We start from the raw sequence: 22297 nt of genomic DNA on the forward strand, positions 1-22297 counted from the left end.
TAGCTTGTGGCAGTTGTGTTTGTTGACACTATAAGCAACCATCGTTTATAGGGGCCACTCCAGTCAAAACTACTAATTGACTGTAATCAAGAGAAGGAGGGGGCTTGTAAAAGTTGTGATGCATCAGCCACTGTGGCTCGGAGATGGAACAATATAGTTGCTCCCCTGGGTGGGAGTTACATCTCTGTACAAACACAAAGTGTGGTTAGGGTTGTCAAGGAGAATGGGCTCACAACCTACAGCCCAAATAAAAGATTGCTGGCCACAACAAAGGATTTCAACTTTTATTCATCACATTTTCTGGGTCCCTGACCACAATAAAGGAAAAAACATTGGGCCCAAGTTGATCCGTAAGCATGAGGCAGGGTATAATATATTCGGAAGCTTCCTCGCTTCCTATAGTAGCTAAATGCCTCCACCACGCCCAGCCAGTGGCTATACTGTCATTAGCAATGTAGAGGATAGTTGAGAGAGGCAACAATAGGTCCCTGAGTTAAACATGGAGCTCCTCCTGGTGTCGGTACGAGGAACTACTGTCCAGTAATGTTCGGGGGAAGTTTCTTCTGCTTCAGTTCAACTCATTTCACACTTTCTGCTTTCTTTAATTTGCCCTTTTCTTAAGGTTCTTAAGTTATTTTGTTTGTTTCATCTCCACTATCTCACCTTGTGTCTTATGTTCTTTCTGTCTGCCTTCTTCTCAGATATATCTCCGATATCCTCACTGTAGATTTGTTTTATGGTTGCTGTTGTACGTGTTGAGTTTCCTTTATCGTTTTCCTTTTTTTAAGTTATACTCAAAAGCATCAAACAGTAAGTAAAAAAAAAAAACCTTTCTACATCTGACTGTTTTTGTTCATTACAGATCAACGTGCTACAATCAAAGAGAAGATCAGAAATCCTGAAATCAGTGAGTATTATTTTCTTACACATCAAATGATCTATGCAGCGGCCCAACTAGCTCTCTGAATATTCACCGTCTCCTCCACAGATGTTGTCCTTCATGTACTCCCACCTGACATTCTTCCACCAAGGATATGACCTCTTCAGTGAACTTCAACCTCTGATGAAACAGCTTGGTGGACAGGTACAGGCTGAAGTACAAACACACACACACCCCTGCATCTGTGTGCATTAAGAGGTTTGACAGTCACTAAAAAACAAAGCTTCAGCAGCAGTTATTTAAGGCTCAGTTTTCCCAGAGGAAATTTGCTTTTAGTCTTTGAATGCAAATCTTAAAATCTGACCGAACTCCCAGATAACGTGGTACACACTGATGTGTTATTGCTGATTGGACATTTTTTTCTGTCGCAAGCTATCACAATTTTAGACACAATTCATTCATGTCCTTATTACATCGTAAGTGGTGTGTCATTTTTAATATCAACAATAATGATTAAATTAGATTTCTTATTAAAGATTACTTAGTAGACATTGTTACATCACTTATGAAGCAAGGTAGCAATGTTTTGATGGTTTAGTAATGTGATTTAATTTAATTTTTGAACCATAAAGAGATGTTTTATTATAATATTTCAAATATATATATTATATACTATTAAATGTTTTTGTCGTCAGAAGGTATTAAACTCTAAGAAATTTAATTTGGATAGCTCACCATTTATGTTTGACTTCTTTCCTTTCATTTTAAATTAAATATTTGTGTAAAAATAAACACTAAGCTGGACATTTGCAATGTTATTAGAACATACAGTATACATTTTTGCATCATACGCAAACATGAGTCTATTTTGAGCAGAGAAGCAGAATAAATGTTAAGTTTACATACCAGTGGACTGTCGAGGGTAAACACTTGTTATTCTGTAGACAAGGACAATATTGTTTGAAGACCTAAACAGCGTTCCTGTTCAGGGCTCATTTAGCGCTTGGACGGAGTGTTTCATGTGAGGACTCTGAAATGTAACTTTAGTCCATCTTCTCAGTTTGTACATTACAGCATCATTAGGACCATTTGCATTCACCTCCAGACGACCTCTCTCTTTGTGTTTGAGTCGATACCCTCTCAGTGTTTGTCTACTGCTAACTGATATAGTTCAGCTCTGTGTGTGTCTGTGTGCATCCTCTGATAAACAGAGCCTTCCCTCTGAGCCAGAGGATGGCCCGAATGTGACTTTAAGATGATTATCACAGCGGAGCTGCTGTTACAGTGATCAGGAATGAGGAAGAAAGCAGCCAGAGGGCTGGAAAAGGGTTTTCCCACAGTCAAACTCATTGACTGTCAGCTGAGTGAACACCACAAAGAAACCCGAGATTGATGCTGGAGGTTGTGGAATATAAACTCTGAGATTTGAGCAGAAGAAGAGTCGAATGAGAGGACGATATTTCTCAAAATTGGATGCAGGACAAAGGAAGAAAGGAGTCCAGCCACAGAGTTGGAGAGGAGCAGAAGATTAGAGGGCACTTCTTGAGAGAAAAGTGTAGCTTGTAAATATGTTTTTCTGACGTTTGAACCAACCAGAAAATGACAAAAAGAAATCAAACCGTGTTTTTTATTTAAAAAAAGAGAAAAGGATAAAGACAATTTTGGAAGCCAGATCTGAAGAGTTGGGACAGTGGTCCTCTAAATTGGATTGGAGAGAAGAGGCTCATGCTCTGAAATTGTAACCATCTGACTTGGTACTATCAAGAAATTGACAGACAGAACCAAAGAGTGTCGGGGAAAAAGAAGATTTTAGGAAGGGATAAGAGGAGGAATGTAATCTTCTCAAAGCAAAAAGTGATTGAATTGGAATAGAAAAGCACAGACTGTAAGCCTTCAACACTCAAAAGACAGCAAGGATTGTGTGAGGAAAAAGGGAGCGAAGTGTAAAAGACTGTTTTAGGTCCTGGAGAGGGAGGGAATGAGAGATGCAACAGAAGTATAACTGCGTTGTGTGGATTGTAAGCCTGTCGCACTGAATTTGGAACAGTGCAAAACTGAAAAGAGAGGAAGATAAGAGGCCGAGCTGTGGGAAGCAGTGACAAGAGGATTGTGGATTATTTCTTTTCTCCTCATCATCATGAAGCTGAAGAAGGTGGAGAGGCTGTGCAGGGAGGTTTGGAGGAGCTGTCAACAGGTCTGATAATATGACTCGATGCCTGTAGCCAACGAGAAAGAGATGAAGTGTGGGACATTTCCCACTACAGACAGACAACACATATTACTGCCAATTTAATTATTATAAAAATGAGATAAAGGAAGTTGTTACACACAGTACTGTAGTAGAAAAGTGAGAAACTGTTACAGTAAAGGTTGTTTGGGAATGAGTAACTGAGCTGGTGTATAGACAAGAGCTCAGTAACTGATACAGAAGGTTACAGTGGGGGGGGATTACAAGACGCACATGGAAATATTATGGATCAAATATCTTGCTACCCATATAAACTAAGACTGCTGAAGTTCCCTTTTTTAATGTGTTTGAATGACCACTTTATAATTCATGCTAAATTTGCCACTTTTTCCATCCTTGGAAACAACTGGACAACTTCTAAATATAAGAAATACTGCTGATTGCATCTTTCCATGACACAAAGGCTCACGATTGAACATGTGTTGAATGAATATGTTCATTCAAAAGGATGTTTTGCATCTTTTCCATGAATCATGCAGCTTGTCGTCATAGTGTTGCATGTCAAGACAGATCTGAGCAGAAGGCAAAGTGACCACAATCCTTCAGTGGGGTGCTGTGGTCTGTAGGAGACAAACAGAGGGATCGCATAGTAAGATAGATAAGATGTTAAAGATGAGTCTGTCACAAAATATGTGGAGATACAAACCCGCACACCAGCCTTTGCAGATAGAAGCAGAGCGTCGGCATGGACTGGACGAGTTGTCAGGCTGCGACAGGGGAAAACATTTCCCATCTGATGTTATCAGCCTGCCGCTCTGCCGTCCACCCATTTCCTCTACAAACAAAAGAAAAGCTCCCTCAAATGCCGTCTTCTCTGAAATTATCAGCATTTTTGTCATATTTTTTCCAAAAACAATATATTTTGTGATAGAAAGCACAGTGACTTTAGCAGATAATAAGTAGAATGTTGTTTTGCAGAACATTTGAGCTGTTAAAAGCTTAAAAAGGCTTTAGCGCCTAAAATGTTGGTTCCGCCCTCTTCTATCTCATTTGGCCCACTGACTTTTCTGTTACCCATTACATTGAAGTGGCAGTTAGCTTGAAGTTGTGGTACAGTAACTGGTGTTTGTAAATCCACAGCAGGCATTAAACGCATATGATGAACAAAGCTAATCTGTAGTAAACATGCAACACGTGTTTAATAAGCAGATAAAGATTATTTTGTGTTTGAGCCACGAGTCACGAGGATTTAGGTCAGATTGCGACCACCAAGAGGTACGGAGTAGAACTTCACTGCTGTACGGCATCACCCTATGACCTCCAGCACTTCATTAATGTTCTGTGTTTGATTTGTTGCCTGCCCTTTCAAAAGATCCTTTGTTTTCCTCTCTCGTCTACACGCGATGGTTACTCGGAGGGATGGGGAGAATCAATCATGCCCCATCCAATTTCACACATGACGAAGCCTCCACAGCACGGCCCATTTTGTTTAGAGGAGAAGGCCCGTCTTGTCTCCATGTGACCTGTGGTATTTGCTCGAATCGTTTGTGCTTCCAAGAATGGAAACGGAAATAAAGAAGTGTTTGTACACACACGCTTATATATATATATATATATATATATATATATATATATATATATATACACACACACACACACACCTTTCAAGTGCAGTAGAAAGAGAAGGTTTTCATTATAATGGCCCTGTGTTAGATAGTGTGGCTTCTCTGTAACTGTATGGCGAGATACATTTAAAAGAAAGAACGTGACGCGGTTATTTTTGCAATAAGAATGTAAACATGTAGGCAGCAAAGCGAAAAGTCTTGACCCATGTTGGAATATGGTTTTAGTTTCATTCCTTTTGAAATGACCCAATACAGAAAATCGGCTTTCTAAGATGAACAACCCAATGAATGTGTGTTAAACATTTCTGTATGCTGTTTTGAATTAAACACTAGTTTCCAGGTGGTCTGGTAAGCTTGACTAATCAGTTGTTCTGTCTTTTGCAGTTGGACCAGCTGGTGGTGGATGCTGCCAAAGAGAAGAGGGACATGGAGCAGAAACACTCCACCATCCAGCAAAAGGTACACACAAAATGTTCTCCTCTTCACTTCCATTTAAACACAAATGCACGATGCAGAATTCACACTTTTAGCACTTTGCACAAGGGCTTCAACTAACAATTATTTTCATTGTCGATTAACCTGTGGTTTATTTTCTCTAATCAGCTATTTCTTTGGTCTATAAAATGTCACAAAAAATGGTGAACAAATGTTGATCAGTGCTAGGCCCAAAATGACGTCCACAAATATGTTGTTTTGTCCACAAAGAATTCCAGAAAATATTCATAAATAAGCTGGAATGAGAGAATTGAAACTTGTTCTTGTGAAATTACTCAAACCGATTAATTGATTAACATTAGTCAGTTAATTAGTTGACGATTAATTTAACAGTGGAAAACTAATCGATTAATCTTTCTCTACTTTGCAAACAAATCACAATACAACATAATTAGGTGCACAACTGTGAATGTAAATCATAAATGACAACTTCCTCCTCCTTTCCTCTGCCCAGCAGAAACACAGACTCATAATCACACACACACACACACACTCACTCAGTGTGTGCTCAACATGACCAAGCTACTCTGAGCCTGGATTCTCTTGCATGTGTAGAGACTTTATGGCTGTTAGATCCCACAATGCCTTTTCTCATTGCACTCAGTCCTCCTCCCATTAAAAGTAAACCCTCAGCACTCTGCTGCGATCTTAAAGGACTTACCTTCTACCCCACGGCCTCTTGTGCTCGGAGCCCTCTGATCACAGCCTTCCTCACTACTATCCCTGCTCACCGGTGCTGAACTCTCCCTGACCACTATGCTGCCAGACCATGCTAAGATATTACAAGCTTGTGGTACAGTAAAGCAATCAGAAAGAAAGCATTCAAAGCTTCTATTGCTAGGTTAATTACAATTCAAGGACAAGGCGGACGAGGACAAAGCAATTATTTGCAATAGAAATATATAGCTAGCAATTTCAGCCATTCACTGTTCATTTGTCATTTGAGTGAATGGAAGTAGTGCTCCGCCCTCAGGTGTAAGGTGATCCCTAAGGATGATCTCAGCCACTCACCCATGTATTATTGACGGCTGGCGGAAACCCATTTCCAAACAAACAAGGTTGAGTTTCAGTCCCCTCCCATCTCTGGTCAGCACCCACGTAACCCTAATATCCCCTCTGAGTCACACTTGTTAATATATTGTCTTCCAGAAGGGTGAACCAGACGTTTTGACAAAAACATTAAATGTAAAGAGGCAGTAGCAGAAATGTAATACTTACAACTATCAGAACATTTGTTGCCCTTAAATGTTACATTTCTCTAATATTTACTAGTTATTTAAAAACCTTTTTGTCTTCTGTTCATTTTTAATGCGATGTTACAGTATGTTATGGTAAATTGCTCTTAGCTTTAATTGTACATTTCACAGCATCTTTAACTAACAACATCTGACAGCTCTTTACCCAGCTGTTGACTGCTGGGCTTCTGTTCATTTGTCTGCCTATTAGTGACATTCATTTTTTGTCTCCAACCGTGTGCAAGTAGTACACCCCCCCCCCCCCCCCCCCCCCTCTGTTGTTCTTTCCTTCTATCGCTTTGTCACTTTTTTTGTGTCTGCCTTCTCCATCTGTGTTTTGTTTTTTTTCTTTGCTTCTTGTCCTCTCTCCCTCTCTCTCTCTTCCGCTCTGTCAGTGATGGTACGTGTGCCATCTTCCGCCTGTCCTTGAGCACCTATCCTCCACCTCCCCTCCCTCAATTTATCTAGATGCTATTTATATGTTGTCTCGCTCCCAAACGCTCGCGCTCTCTCTCTGTCTGGCTGCTTATACGCAGACGCTCCTAACCAACTGTTTCTACTACTCTTCTACTTCTGCTCTTTTCCCCCCGTCTCTTCTTCTACTACTCACTTCAGGCTGCTCTGCAGGTAAGCTGTGTTATTCTTAATTTCCCCTCCTCACTGTCATTTCTGTGTCTTGTCTGCATGGTTGGATAGATACTGATAGAGGCTCCACCTCTGCAGCTCACGTCACTTGTTACCAGTGAGCCGGTTCATCACGAGATTAAACTGGCAACATGCATGATATGATGTCATCATGCGTGTCCTTGTAGCTTTCGCAGTTAGTGTATTCTGTATATAATTCAACCTCAATACAGTCTTCAAAGTAGGACTGTTTTGACAACATTAGGCCTTATTGCTTTTATGCTCAGTTTGGTTCAGTTATTTAGAGATGATCAAGTGTGTTTGCTATTGGCAAGAATCTCACATGTTTTCAGTTGAATGAAGTGAAGCATGCTGATAGTTTTCAGTATGGGTATGACTTTCTACAAGTGTAGTTTAAGCAGTATAAGCTAATTTTGTGATCTGTATCGGCCTTAGTGACCAGGGCCATTTGCAGCAACATAAACGAAACAGACGTCTATGCGTGTCTGAAGCAGGTTGTTGACTGGTGGTGCTGTCCTCATCACTTACTGGTTGACAAATGTGTGAAGGTTGGTCACACTGGCAGTCTTGTGAAACTCCACTGGGCAGAAAATATTTCCTCTTTATACCCGAGTATGAGCCAGAAAATAAGTTTTGAAAGCGAGTCAGTCTTCTAAAGTGATTGGTGAGTCGTCAGTATAATGAATGACCAGATGATGTCAGAACCCTATTATTTTATTATGTGTCATTATGTGTTGTATGCCATTTGACACTAAATCCTTTACTTATTGCCTTTTTTAAGATAATTATTTTCTTTATTTAAAATCCTATGCACACTGTCCACTTTAATGGTGCTTGCACACAAACCTTTCCAATTATCTTCGTATTGATGAAACCTTCGATCCATACGAGAGTTGAAGGGGGTCCTGAGGTTTTGTTTAGTATGTTTTGTATCTGCCTGTGTGCAGCAAGATCACTATGACCACAGGGCATGACATGGTGCTAACAAAGAGAGAGAGAGAGATGTGCTGCTGACTTAAATATTTTCCTGTCTTGTCTTACAAATAAACAAAATATGTGTCATTGGTTTTGAAACGACTGGTATTAGAAAGGTCTGATCGTCTGTCTGCAAAAATAAGCCAGAACCTCTTAATTGTTCCACACACTGTCGTTTTTAATTTTCTATTTTTTATTTAAAAGGCTCAAACATTTCAGACATTCATCATTGTTACAGGAGTAACTACTTTATTTACACACACACAAGGGAGATGAGAGAGTGAGGGGAAAAGCTGAGTGCACGTCTGTTAAATTGAAGTCAGTATAAATGTTTGATGCCCGAGCTCCTCTGCACGGTCCACTTGATTATTCAAAGCCAACAGTCACACCAGCAACGCACACGCACACGCACACGCACACGCACACACACACACACACACACACAGGTGACCTTCGCTTAGGCCTCAGGAAGAGGAGGAGCAGCAGAGGCAGTGACGAAAGTTTTGATTGACATACAGAGTCACAGGAGAGGAGGGGGTGAGGGTTTGTTGAAGAGACGGGCCACGCTGCTTACAGTGACACACTGCCAATGAGATGCTACACAGGGAGACTTTGAGATAGCCTCACGGGGAACCACAGAAAAGGGGGTTCACACTCCATAAAATCTGTGAAAAATGAAGATTTTCGGTCGGTTCCACTATGTTTGGTATCTGGTGAGTGCACATTAAGGAGGGAGATTGAGTTAGAGTATCTGTGTGTCCGTGCATGCGACAGTGTCTTTGCCCATGGCTATTTATAGTAATAGTCTGTTTATGTTTCTTTAGTGTGATTGTTTTCTCTTATGTGTACGCCATTTTATTATTGACAAATCCATAATTCCTAATTTTTCTGTGGTAGCATAAAAAAATACATATTTCCTTTCTCTGTGTGCCGTTCTCTTGCTGTGTGTGACATTTTAGGACGTGACTGAGCTCGAGTCTTTACCAGACTGCCGCAACTTTTCTGCTTGGAGGTCGACCTCCGTACGTAGAGTCACCGCATCGATTTCCATCTGACTTCCGCTTCGTAACCCTACCTTCCCCACGTCTTTCACTTCCTCTCCTCTCTTCTCCTGCACACGCTAAGAGACTGCATTGCAGTGTTTGTGTAGATGTTTGCACCTTCATCTGTTTCCCCATGTTAGCGTGCTACACATGCATCAGTGTCGATATGTCTTGATTATGCAGCATGTTTATTTTGATGCCTCATTGTTGGTGCCGGTGTGGTCGGGTTGCTGGTTTGATGTCAGTGAGTGGTTTGTTGCTTTGCAGTCCATCTCTAAAGTGCTTCAGGCGCTAAGAACAACTTATAGTTTGACCACTACCTGTTTTTAAAGATATGTGACAGGGTTTCCCAGGCCCACATTTCTCAACCTATAGTTGAAACAAGAGAACTAGAAAGATTTCACATGACAACGGGAGTATTGCTTTACATGCGTTTCTTTCTTTGGCCTCAGTCTTAATTAGGGATTTTTCCATGATTGTATGGATATCTGTGCTTGTGTGTGTGTGTGTGTGTGTGTGTGTGTGTGTGTGTACATGTGCGATTGAACGCTTGCATCAACGCTGTCTTTGTTACCTTATTCAGTCAGGCATCATACCACTATTGAGGTTCTGAGTTATGCATTATGATGTATAATGTACATGCAAGAATGTAGTTATTAGGACACTTGTGAGAATTGTGTGGCCCGTACTCCTGAGGATAATTTTGTCCTACCTCTAGGAAAAAGGTGATTTGTTGAATGCCTGGACTGGTATTTTCCATTATCTCTCTGTTCAGAAGCTTAATACAGACTCAGTTTGTTCCCCTTGTGCACCCAAAATAACCTCAACCTGGGACAGACACTTGTCCCAGTATATGTCATGCTGGAAAATGTTGTGTGTGTGTGTCTGTGTGTGTCTGTGTGTGTCTGTGTGTCTGTTCATCCATCGGATACACCATGGTATCATAGGGCAGAGGGGTTTAACTTAAGCTTTTGCTCAGGTTACATTTACAGATCCAAGCAATGAGACAACATGAAGTAATGCACTAGAAGTGATGCACTACATCCAACACGCATTCTGTTGAGTGTCTCTGGAGGTGGAACTCGTCATTGTGTGAATCTGCAACATGTAAATGTTGTCGTTGGACCTGATCTGTACTCAAGAGCACTTTCCAGTTTATAAAGCATACATGTATAGATTAGTTTACATGTTTGAGTAAACTTTATTGGAGACTACTTTCATCCTCAATTCCAATCAAGTACTCTTTGTCTTAAAAGAAAAATCTGATTTGTAAGAAGCATTTCAAATATAACTTGTAAAATATCACATTATAAGGAGAACCCTCTAGACAGAATGTTAGTAGGATGCAAGAAAACTAAACCTTTTATAGTTTCCTCCACTGAGAATAGGAATGTGTAGAATCTTTATATATGTGCTTGTTTAGCATGGTCACTTTCAAGGAAGTAAACAGGAAATGGTAGTCATTGTCACCAGCTGCTGAATGACTGAGGTCATTTCCACTCAGCACACAGAATTAGCAATGTTGACATATTTTACTTACCGGTTTACTGTACTAGCGTTTGTCTGTGATATATTTTAGTTTATTCTGTAGGGAGTTTGATTTTACTGCTTTGTTAATTTTAAAGTTCACCATACACTAATGCTTCACATCAACATGACCAACACATATGCATGTACAGACGCTGTCCAAGAAAATGAACATTAGTCAAATTGAAATGAGCTCAAATCTTAAGAGCAGTAGTTACTGTACGTAGCTATACTTTAACTACATACAGTAACTACTGCTCTCAAGATTTGAGCTCATTTCAATTTGTGGGGCAATATTTTCCGAGCCCCATGTCATACATGGTTTCATAATGGAGAACAAGGTGAATGTTTCTGCAAGGACAACAAACAAGGTGATTCCACCGCTCATTACAGTAACAGATCTAAAGCTGTACTTGGTTGTGGAGATGGTGACACAAGGTGTAAATTGACTCCACTCCAAGGACACACACACACACACACACGTGTACACACACACTCACGCATGCATGAATCATGGTGTTCAATGTCATTTGACGTTGAGAAAGCTGGGAGGTTGTTAGGAAAGTGTGGCAGCAGCTCGGGTAGTTAAAGATAGACTGGCCCACACCAGATTATGATTTAATTTGCATGCAGTAGAGAGTCAGTGGGAGAAGGGATACATGCAAACTCATTTTGGAACTTCACTCCTTGAAAGACAATAACTAACTCACTAACTAACTAGCTTATTACATCATGTTGTCATACTGCTTAATAAAAATGACAGAAAAGTTTAATTTAGCGCAGTGATTCCCTCGGCACAGGTTGCTGATACAGGCTACTTTTAATTTGCCAGAATGTGTCATAATGACAAATGCCAGTTCAGCCGTTTTGCATAAAGTTTAACCGGTTTAAAATTGTTCATTAAACCACACCGGCAAAGCCCACCCTTCTCAACTTAAGTATTAATAAAATGAAATTTAAATATAGAGTAATGGGAAGACTGGACAAGGTCGGTCTTAGCAAACCACTGAGTATGTGATTTTAACTTATTCAAACTGAAAGTCTTAATTCTTTTGATTGCTCCGTTATTTATTCTTGCACGCTATATAATATCTGTACAGTTAGTTCCACTCGTCAAAGCAACTTCAGAGACGATGTGAAAAAGTAAAATAGTCTGAAGCCTTGAAACTGTGAAGACAAATCTCAGTAAAGTTAAATATTTAGTTACTTCCCTTCTCAGACGATACATATAATTGATGGACATATATTCTAACTCTGCAACCATCAGCTGTGCGTGCGTGTTGTTTCTATCTTGTCTGGCTTGGTGTGAAACATTATTCATGTCAGTGTGTGAAGCAGCTGAGCATTACTGCTCTGCACAAGTGAACTGATGGTCCTAATTATAACAACAAAATCAAACAGAAATGTCATGTTGTTGATAATGTGGAAGATTTCTACTTTGTTTGACTAATTTTCTGTCTTTGCTCTCTTTCTATCTTTCTTTCTGTCTTTTCTGACACATTTTGTTTAGGACTTCTCGAATGACGACACCAAACTGGAGTACAATGTGGATGCAGACAACGGCATCGCAATGGAGGGCTATCTGTTTAAGAGGGCCAGCAATGCCTTCAAGACGTGGAATAGGTACGACAGACACAGTTTAATTAGCCTCTTTATGAATGCATTGAACATTCAATTTCAAAATAAGGAATTGCTATAGTGGGCGGATTTAAGAAAGGCAAGCACCGTCATCAAAAGATAGAAAAGAGATATTCAAGGTTCTTTACATTTTAACTTCCTCAGCAAGTACTTTAAAACATGTTTTAATAAGGATAAAGAAGGAAGAGGTTAATACTGTACATTAGTGGGCCAGTTAACTATAAATGAAAATACCATTCTTGACAATTATACCACCTGTTTCTTTTAAAGTTGACCCAAATAACTGGTTGTATTTATACCACCGGACCCCACAAACCTTAAGAAAACATGTACAGATGAGGGTCTAGTTGGGATTAATGTTCCTTTCTTAGTTGTATTGATATTAACACTGACAGGAATTTTGCAGATTATATTTTTTCTCTCCAAAATGTACAATAGAATTAGAATTTCGTAGTTTTACAATATTTAAATGCACCTTCTGAAGAGATGTTTCTACATCTCTAGATATTGCCATCGCTCTCTTTCGCAAATTATGTCAAAGCGTGATATTTTCGGCGCATCACTGGCAACTGCATGTGTCTTTGTTTTTTTCCTCTCAGGCGTTGGTTCTCCATCCAGAACAATCAGCTAGTTTACCAGAAGAAATTTAAGGTATGTGAAGTGACATGTGCATGTGTTTTGTCTTGTGTAGCTTCCTTTAGGAGTTATAGTTATAGGATCTATTCAAAACAGACGTTTAGTGTAGGATAAACCACAGCTGTATGGGATGATGTGTGTGTAATTGTTTAATAAGATGCAGTTCAGGTCAAGATATACACATTTCTTTCATTATTTAACTGAAGAAATGATTGTGTGTCGTATCTAAACCAAATATCTTTGCTACATTTCAAGAGCAGTTAGACAAAAACGCCTTATAGCTTTGTTACACACATTTTGCATTTTTCTTAAGCGCAGACATATCTATGCAAAGCTGTTGGCAGTTAAATATTTAATAAAATTAGTAGAATAGGCAAGTTTATTAAATTATGCCCCTTTTTTAAAGGGTGGGATTAACACGCTTTTGCGTTTCTTTCTAAACCCGGACGGCAGGTAATCACCACACCAGTTCATGATATAGTCACTAAAGATAAAATATTGGCAAACATTTAGAGTTGGATATTTTTACTTCCCTAATTGTTAGTGAATCTATTTTAAATATTGCAAAGTAGAGGTAACTACTGCTTTAAGAGAAGTGAGCAACACCTTTCAGTGTGTGTGTGTGTGTGTGTGTGTGCGTGTGCGTGTGCGTGTGTTTAACCAAAGCTGCTGTGCTGTCCCCTCAGGACAACCCTACAGTGGTGGTGGAAGACCTGAGGCTTTGTACCGTCAAACACTGTGAGGACGTAGAACGTCGCTTCTGTTTCGAAGTGGTGTCACCGACCAAGTAAGTTTGAGTCCCTATCAGTCTAATGAGCAGTGGAATATGTTACTGACACACACACATTCAGCAGGCAGCAGTTCTGTGATGCTTGTCTGTCCCAACAGGAGCTGTATGATGCAGGCAGACTCAGAGAAGCTGCGACAGGCCTGGATCAAAGCCGTCCAGAACAGCATCGCCACCGCCTTCCGTGACAAGGGAGATGAGGGCGAGGTAAAAACCAAACACCGAGACCCACCTGAGTGTATAGTTGAAGGGATTCACATATACTTTAGATAAATAAATCATGTGTTGACATTAACCTGTGTTTATTTAGTTAACACCAACTTCCCATACTTGAGTTTACATTCAGTTTCTCTCGCTTAAGGCCCTGTCACATATCCGTATGGCAGAAACGTATGCTGGCGTATATGAACATTTCCAAATACGTCCAACTTTTCATCGGATCTGAAAAGTGAACATATACAGATACGCATGTCTAACCTATTGATAGCGTATCACTTCCTAATACAAAATGTATCAGACGAATACCCAACAAATGCATAACGTATACAAAATATCGGCAACACGCTGGTGTACGTAGATATAAGGTAAGGTATAAGTAGTATTCGTTAAGAGCTCACTGTGTTACGCTGGGGTGCGTTGTTGAACGCTGATGTTTTGAGCATGTTCAAAATTACCGGACATACCCAACGTGTGCTTCATAAAATATGCAGACGTTACACATAAGTTATGTTACGTTAGACATATGTGAATACGGAATACGTACGTGAATACTTACCTACGCAAATACAGTACGTAAATACCTACGTGACTACGTTAGAGGAACGTTAGATATAGGCTACGTCGGCTGACTGAATCCTACAGCCAATGTATTGATAACGAGTGGATAACCTATTCCTACCCTATGTTAAGATTATGCCTGACGACGGAGTAACTTATTAAACGTGTTTCTACAGTACAGCTAGCGTTCAGCATGTTAGCCGTTCTCCAGCATCAGCATGACGTGAACCAGATGGCACTTTTCTAGCTCCGCTGGCCAGACGTTCTGATACGTTTTAAGTGATATGCTATTAATGTTTGACATACGTATAATAATTAGTTATGTATACGTCAGCTACAACACCGCTGTGGAAAAGTTGGACGTATTTGGACTCTGACAAATTTTGAGCTAATTTTCATATAAGCCGGCATGTTTCTGCCGTACAGAACTGTGTGACAGGGCCGTATGTCTGGCGTGTTCGGCGTGTCGTCTGCGTCCTTCAAACGATCACAATTTACCCTTAATTTATATCAACGTATTGCCGATATTTCGTATGCGCCGGCATACGTTTCTGTCATACGGATATGTGTGACAGGGCCTTTAGACTATTAGTGTTTGATGCTACAATGCCCAAATTACACCATGAGAATACAGTTTAATTTAGCTTAATTTTAATCTATCCCATCCTAATAAATCTTTACCATCCTTCTGGATGTCTGTGCATTCCCCTGTCTCTCATGTCAGAAGCTGGATAGGAAGTCGTCCACGTCAACAGGGAGCCTGGACTCTGCCGGGGAGCCGAAGGAGAGACCACTGAAAGGAGAGAGTGCCCTGCAGAAGGTCCTGGCCATCCCAGGAAACACCTGCTGCTGCGACTGTGGCCAGCCAGACCCCCGCTGGGCCAGCATCAATCTGGGCATCACCCTCTGTATACAGTGCTCTGGTATCCACAGGTAAAGTACTATGGTTTTACATAAGCAAAGCCTATTTTAATATTACAATTACGAACAGCTAAAGCCATAAAAATGGCAGCAAAAGCTTTGACCTGCAATAACAACGAGCCATGGTGGAGATAGATCAATTAAATATAAATTAAGTTATGAAAGTCTTAAATAATCCAATTTATGCAAGTGCGATGAACATTTAAATAGGTTTATTCCAGAAGGGAAAAACTCACAGAAACTAATAAACTGAGGAAACTGAGATCATATTTTATTTATTTATCTACCAATTTGCAGGAGTGGAGTTCATTTTGAAAAGCGGAAAGGATTAACAGCAATCATTGCATGTTTGCTTAGTTATGGAAAATCTTTTCCACCAGGGCCATGCTCAATGCTTTGTACAAACTGTCTTCAGGGATTTATGAAATGTAAACTGTAAGAACACCCAGCCTGCTTGGGATGTTGTGAAAACCTGTAATTACTTTGAATACCAGGATAAAATATTTAATTATTATTCAGGCCAAAATGTAATTAAAATAAAAGTGTCCAGGGATTCAGGCCATCGTCCTCATTACAACCTAAAACAAAAAGTAATGGATCTTCATTATGATTTACTAACAGAAATTGAAGGGATTAATATATAGAAATATTTATGTTTTATACATATTTCCTTAAATGACCCAATTTGTGGCCTCTGTACATCCGTGCCACTTTGCCTCAACAGTATTTATTCATATATATTACAAACGAAGGCGTAGAGCTGTCGGAGCATGTTTATCTGAGAACTTCCTTCTGTACTCGGGCACTTCCGGGTTTTATGTTTAATGCTTCTTTGACATGCAGGAGTCTGGGAGTGCATTTCTCTAAGGTTCGGTCTTTGACTTTGGATTCATGGGAGCCAGAACTTCTAAAGGTGAGGGAGGAAACACTGATGTACATAAACATCCCGTTTAAACTGAAAGTCTTACTTTTAATCAAGAGCGATAACAAATTACTTCTTCTTTTTTTTTTGCACCTTTTATAGTTGATGTGTGAACTGGGAAATGGAGTGATCAACCAGATTTATGAGGCTCGGCGAGAGGAGCTGGCAACCAGAAAACCCCAGCCTGGAGATCCAAGGTACGGCATAATGATCATTTCAGACTTATTTTATCCCTTGATTAATTTTCCCACTTAATGTATTTCCTGGTGTTTAGTGTTTCTCTGTATCTGACTTAAAAGACTAGATAGGTTTTCATTAAAATAATTACAATAGAGGCATTATCGTCTTAATGTAATTACAATCTGAATTCATTGTGATAATGAAATCTGCAGTTTGAGCTGAGCTTTGTTTGAGTAGATCAACTTTCACCTTATTCACAAACGAAGTCCGATGCTTCTTGTTCCTAACAGACACGAGGTGGAGGCCTACATCAAAGCCAAATATGTGGACCGCCGGTTTGTACGCCGGCCGTCAGACGAGGAGCTTCGCAACAAAGTGGTTTCTCTGAGCAAACAGGAGAAGAGGCTGAGCAGCAGCTCTGAGCATCTGCCCCCAAGACCACCACCACCCACCCCCAAACTCCGTCCCGGTCAGTCAGGTCAGTAGACGAAATAACCAACATAACACACCTTCAACCCAAGAGTTTGTGTTTGCTGTAATCTTTCCCTCGTCCCTGACCTAAATACATAATAAACTGACAACATTCACACCAATGATTACCACTAAACAGTACTTAATTCTAGCTGGATGGATTTGAGACCACTTGGTCCAGCAAGCTGTCGGGACTAAAGACGGTATTTACCTGTAACGTGAACAAACAACATTACTCGTAGTTTGGGATGTTACATTTTGAAAACTGACATATTAAAATGATGATGGCTTGGACATTGTTGGATCAGTGGTTTTTGTCTTATTCCCCTAATTCCAATGATTGGCTACTTGGATAAGGAGCAGTGTAATATAAACTTCCAATTTTATGTTGGAAGTTTTGTCAATGTCTAAATTCTGTTTAACTAATTAATCTTCTAAATTTTAACATTCTTCCCATCCTATATTACCCGGTCACTAAACGAATATAATAGGTTTTCAGAGTTTGAATGTTTCTGTTATACAGAACTTTTGGTGCCTCTTCAAAACCAATTTACACTACATCAAGAGGGCAACGCCAGTGTCATTTGTGATTGTGGCCACCCTTCTATTGTATGCTCTACATGTATGTGATTTGTGGTCTGCCCTGAAGATTAGTCCACCCATCGGCATACTGTATGTTCTCTGTGAACAGCATATGCCTAAGCCCTCTTTGCCTCCCATTGCTTCTCGTAGTCTGTCTCTACCAGTGTCGACCGAGCTGGTAGTCTAACTATCTCTGCTTTCACCCTGCTTTCCTCTCCTCTTCCTCAATCTCTTTCTTTCCTCCTCCTGTTCTGTGCTTCTGGACTAACCCCTGCTCACACTGCCTACCCTATAACTCTCCACCCTTCCACTCAATTTACACCCTACGCCTTCCAATTTCCAAACTCCCATCATCCCTAACGTAGCTGTTGCCAGCGGCACGGAGACCCGCCGCGACTCTCTCTTCTGTCCTGACGAGCTTGACTCGCTCTTCTCCTACTTTGACAACTCTGCCAAGCTCAGGAGCAGTAAGTACTAAATGCTTAGTGTTTCGCTTGCTTTTCCATCCCCTCTGTCCATTTGTAATCACTGCTTTGGGGCTGTGGACTAACAACCCTTCATCCACTCCTCTGTTCCTCCTTCATCCAGACCTTCTTATTGGACCATCCCGTCATGTTAAGAGCATTGCAGAGCGTCCCATGTTTTGTTTTTCCCGGGGCTGGGGAGTGTTTCTCTCACACATGGTTTTGGTCAGTGTCTGGTATTTGCATTTGTATCTGTGTCATCATATTTTTGGTATTTAGGGACCTGAAACATAAGGTGATGGCGGGGATCTCTCCTCCCGTTCTTTTTCTGTTGATTTCCGCCGGGGACTTGTGTTTGTATACTGTACAAAATATTAGGACCACCTGCTGTTTCTGCTAATCACACTGGAACAAAAATGAACTGCTGTCAAAAGCCAGTAGATGTAAAAAAAAAAATTAAAAAAATGGGAGGCTGTGTGATTCTCTGAAAACAAACAGTAGGATGGTGGTCCAAATATTTTATACACTCAGTGAATGACATGTGTGTCTTGTTCCACAAGTTGTGATTCAGACTCTTTGTTTTACAGTAAAAAGTGCAGACAGCGGCATCCAGAACAGTGCTGATGGGAGCAGGGAGATGCTGGCCAAAACCCCCTCCAATAACAGCCTGACAGATGCCGGTAAGACACACACACACACACACACACACGCTCTCGCTCTCGCTCTCGCTCTCTCTCTCTCCCTCTCTCTCTCATCTGTCTTTTTGTAATGTTTCACTATATTAGAGAAAAGAAAGGAAACACTTCTAGTTATAGGACAGTTAAATATGTTTTCAATAGTAATTTAAAGCAAGTCTGGAAAACCTTTTTATAAAGGAATATAACTATTTTCCATACCTGGAAAAGTTTGGAATTTGTGCAAACAGTTAAAAATCTATATAGGGGGCATTACAATGCACCGATGATTTGACCTTTCATCTACTTATTGTTGAATTTATTGTTGAGAATAAATGTTTTCTTCCCATTTATCAGACGCTGCTGAATCTCCGCCCATGCCCATGCCTGCCACACTGCCTCCTCCGTCACCCTGTAAGGAGATGGTTTTCTATGAGCCGAAGGAGTACAGCTCAGGTCTGCAGCTGTACTGGGCTGCATGTGCCCGCAGCCTGCCGGACATGTCTGAGGCACTGGCCCACGGAGCCGAGGTCAACTGGGTCAACACGGAGGACGACAAGAGGACGCCGCTTATCATGGCGGTGCAGGGGGTGAGCATCGTGACAGACGATCCAGTCAGCACCATTAGTGTATTACCATTACAACACTGAGGGAATAGTCACTCGTTTAATAATTTAGTTGATTTAGATTATGACATTTTTGGTAATGAACATTTAAGTGTTATGGTGTTTATATGTTTTTATGTATGCAAAAAAAAATAAAAAATCACTTAGAATCTAAGTGTGTTTTGTCCCTGGAAAGTAATATAACGTGTTATTTTAATGGTTTCTTTCAGGGTTCGCTGGTCGCCTGTGAGTTTCTGCTCCAAAATGCAGGTAATGTGAATCAGCAGGACGCTCAGGGCCGAGGACCCCTCCACCACGCCACCATGCTGGGACACACAGGGTTTGTGCTCCACATCATCATTACTTCACCAGTTTTATACTCGGAGAATATCGGGGCATTTTGAAGAGTGTGAAGAAACACAGATTATGTTTGACCTAAATAAAAAATGACAAACCTTTTCTCTCTGTTTAAGGCAAGTGTGTTTATTCTTGAAAAGAGGAGCAAATCAAAATGCTGCAGACATTGATGAGAAAACCCCTCTGACAATCGCGGTGGATGCAGCCAACGCAGACATCGTCACACTGTGAGTGTTATTCTTATCGGCGTTGTCCTACACTGACCTTCTATGGTGATGTTTTGTCAAATGTTAAGGCTCCTACAATTGGTTTGGAAAGTTGGGCTAATTATTTGGAGTAACAGCTTCTGGGAAATAGAAGTTTGATAAATTCAACAGCATTTAGAAAAGTCAGTGGTATAGTTAAAATAGTAATATTTTTAACCTTAAAGTAATAATTTAAAGTGAGCTTGCCATTGTCACAAAAAAAGAACCCTGACAAGATGAAACAAGAAACAGAGCAGAGATCATTCATCACCCCGTAGGAAGTTATTTTCTATAACTAACCGACTATCATTATCACGTCCATCACACAGCTGCTTACAAAAGGCATCATTTGATTTGGCATGAACTTTTAATCAAAACCTAATCCAGTTTAACTGTCTGCATGTATCAAGGAGTAACAACTTTGTCCACAAGGTGTCACTACATGCTCAGTTTACAGATCAACATAAAGCAGTGGACTTCTTTTCACCTCCAGATGTAACACAGTGGCCTGTATGGTGTTCTGCTGTTTATCAGAGCGCAGTATTTCTGTGAGAACAGTTATTAAAAGAGCCACGACAGTAGACTGAACTTTTAGTTTATTGACTGTATCTCATAACTGTGGCTAATCGGTTACTTCCTGTTTCTTAGGTTGCGACTGGCCAAGATGAACGAGGAGATGCGAGAGGCGGAGGGGCCCTACAGCCAGTCAGGTCATTATAACACCAACAGCACCACCGAGATGCAGTACAGGAAGTGCATGCAAGAGTTTATTAGCCTGCAGCTGGAGGAAACTTAATAACTGTCCGCTCTCGTCAAAACACAGACGAAACATACTGTTCAACCAGGATTATCAGAGAAAATGTAAAGCCCAGGTTTTAGAGTTGGGCTCAGTTTACTGAAAAAACTGCAAATTAACAACAAGATAAACCAGACAATTCATTCTCAGTGGTTTGATTACAAATCGGAGGGAACTTTTTTATTTAGTGACCTCCATGTGAGGGGAAATTTGATCCAATGATGGGAGTGAACTGAGCCCAACTCTGTCCGTTTGTGCTCCTGTGTTCTGCTGTACTCATGTATTCATGATAACGTGCCAGCTGCTGCCGGCTGCAGCTCTGTGTGGTGTAACATCAGGTGCTATACTGCTGTCAATGTGACCGGGTTAAAGCCATCGACTCTGGACATTTCTAAGGATTTTTGTTTCAAAGTGGAACATCAATCTCTTCAATTAAGTGACTGTTACTAATGTAAAATTATAGTTAGCACAAAATTCAAAGAAACAAGTGTCACTTTTTACGAGTACCTCTGTACTTCCTCCCTTTAAGTTGAAATGATGTAACTTTTGCTGATTCCCTGATTTAAGAGGTGTTCTGTGATTTATAGCAGCTTATGAGAAAAATTAGTTTTTTATTTGAGATAAAATACTTTTCATTTAGTGTTGCGTCTCTGCTATCAGTCACAGTATCTTTGCAAAAAAATAGCTACCCAGTAACTGCCGCCGGTATCCAGTGACCTCAAAGTGACGTCAGTTTTCACATTCTGGCAATAATCGTGACTTTTGAATTACATTTTTTAATCATCTGACCAGTCTGGCGATGCGTAGTGTGTGCCTATAAATCGGCATGTTTCATTTTAAATTGACCTGTCAGAAGTTTATGCACATTCCTTTAATGGTTATGCAACTACTGTACCTTGTCCGGCCATTGTTTGGTTCCCATTTGAAGTCTTTACCATTTTCAAGGCCTGTTTCATAGACGCCTGTTTAGTTTTACTTATTCGAACGGTTTGTTGTCCAAACATACTGCATCTTGCTGTTGTGATATCCCTGGTCAGAAGAAGAAAAAAGAGTCTATTTTAGAACAGTTTCCTTTTTATAAAGATAATTCTAGGAACAGTATGATAAGTATACTTACTGTACATGTTGTAAATGATGTGCATCTATACATTTCTTCATAGTGTTGACAGAAGAAGCAGAGTTGGGATTGACTGATGAGGGGCTCTGTGTTCGTACTTTTATTTCTTTTCTTTATTGTACGGTATTTACTTCCTGTTATGACAGTATTGTGTCTTGGTTATTAGTGGGTTAAGTGTGCTGGCTCATTGCCCGTTATCACGGTAAATCCGGAATTGTAAGATAATGAAGGCCTTTAAATGCCATCGCATTGATTGTGTCGAATGTTAGAGGGTTTGTACTCAAACCATCTCAGGATGGTACATCGTCAAGCAACAAGTGCAATAGTGTAGAAAAATATCCACATGTAACCAACCATGTATCTATTCTTATCCCCTGCTGGTCCTAGCTTATATTTATCTTAACCATAAGGGAGCTTTACACAAAGAAAGTGTGAATAATCATGATGCAAAGCTCACTTGAGTTGTGTTGATAGTGAATGAATGATTGAAATGTACCCCAGTTTTATCCCAC

General features: G+C 40.3%; 1 protein-coding gene across 4 annotated transcripts in view; it reads left to right on the forward strand.

Moving 5' to 3' along the window:
• Positions 1-22297, forward strand: part of LOC115006645 (arf-GAP with coiled-coil, ANK repeat and PH domain-containing protein 2-like) — a 53322-nt gene that overhangs the window by 26033 nt on the left and 4992 nt on the right. Inside the window, exons 7-25 of one of the 4 annotated variants that reach the window (XM_029428973.1) lie at positions 863-907; positions 989-1084; positions 5078-5152; positions 7039-7050; positions 9003-9065; positions 12124-12236; positions 12851-12902; positions 13574-13674; positions 13776-13881; positions 15176-15384; positions 16216-16285; positions 16397-16491; positions 16765-16952; positions 17893-17994; positions 18579-18671; positions 19023-19255; positions 19501-19610; positions 19744-19854; positions 20521-20582. In XM_029428973.1, the coding sequence (XP_029284833.1) occupies positions 863-907; positions 989-1084; positions 5078-5152; positions 7039-7050; positions 9003-9065; positions 12124-12236; positions 12851-12902; positions 13574-13674; positions 13776-13881; positions 15176-15384; positions 16216-16285; positions 16397-16491; positions 16765-16952; positions 17893-17994; positions 18579-18671; positions 19023-19255; positions 19501-19610; positions 19744-19854; positions 20521-20582 (1936 nt within the window). The remainder of the gene's footprint in view (positions 1-862; positions 908-988; positions 1085-5077; positions 5153-7038; positions 7051-9002; positions 9066-12123; positions 12237-12850; positions 12903-13573; positions 13675-13775; positions 13882-15175; positions 15385-16215; positions 16286-16396; positions 16492-16764; positions 16953-17892; positions 17995-18578; positions 18672-19022; positions 19256-19500; positions 19611-19743; positions 19855-20520; positions 20583-22297) is intronic. The other 3 variants (XM_029428974.1, XM_029428976.1, XM_029428975.1) reach the window with 3 other exon arrangements.

The sequence above is a fragment of the Cottoperca gobio genome, chromosome 4, assembly GCF_900634415.1.
Source record: "Cottoperca gobio chromosome 4, fCotGob3.1, whole genome shotgun sequence".
NCBI lineage: Eukaryota > Metazoa > Chordata > Actinopteri > Perciformes > Bovichtidae > Cottoperca > Cottoperca gobio.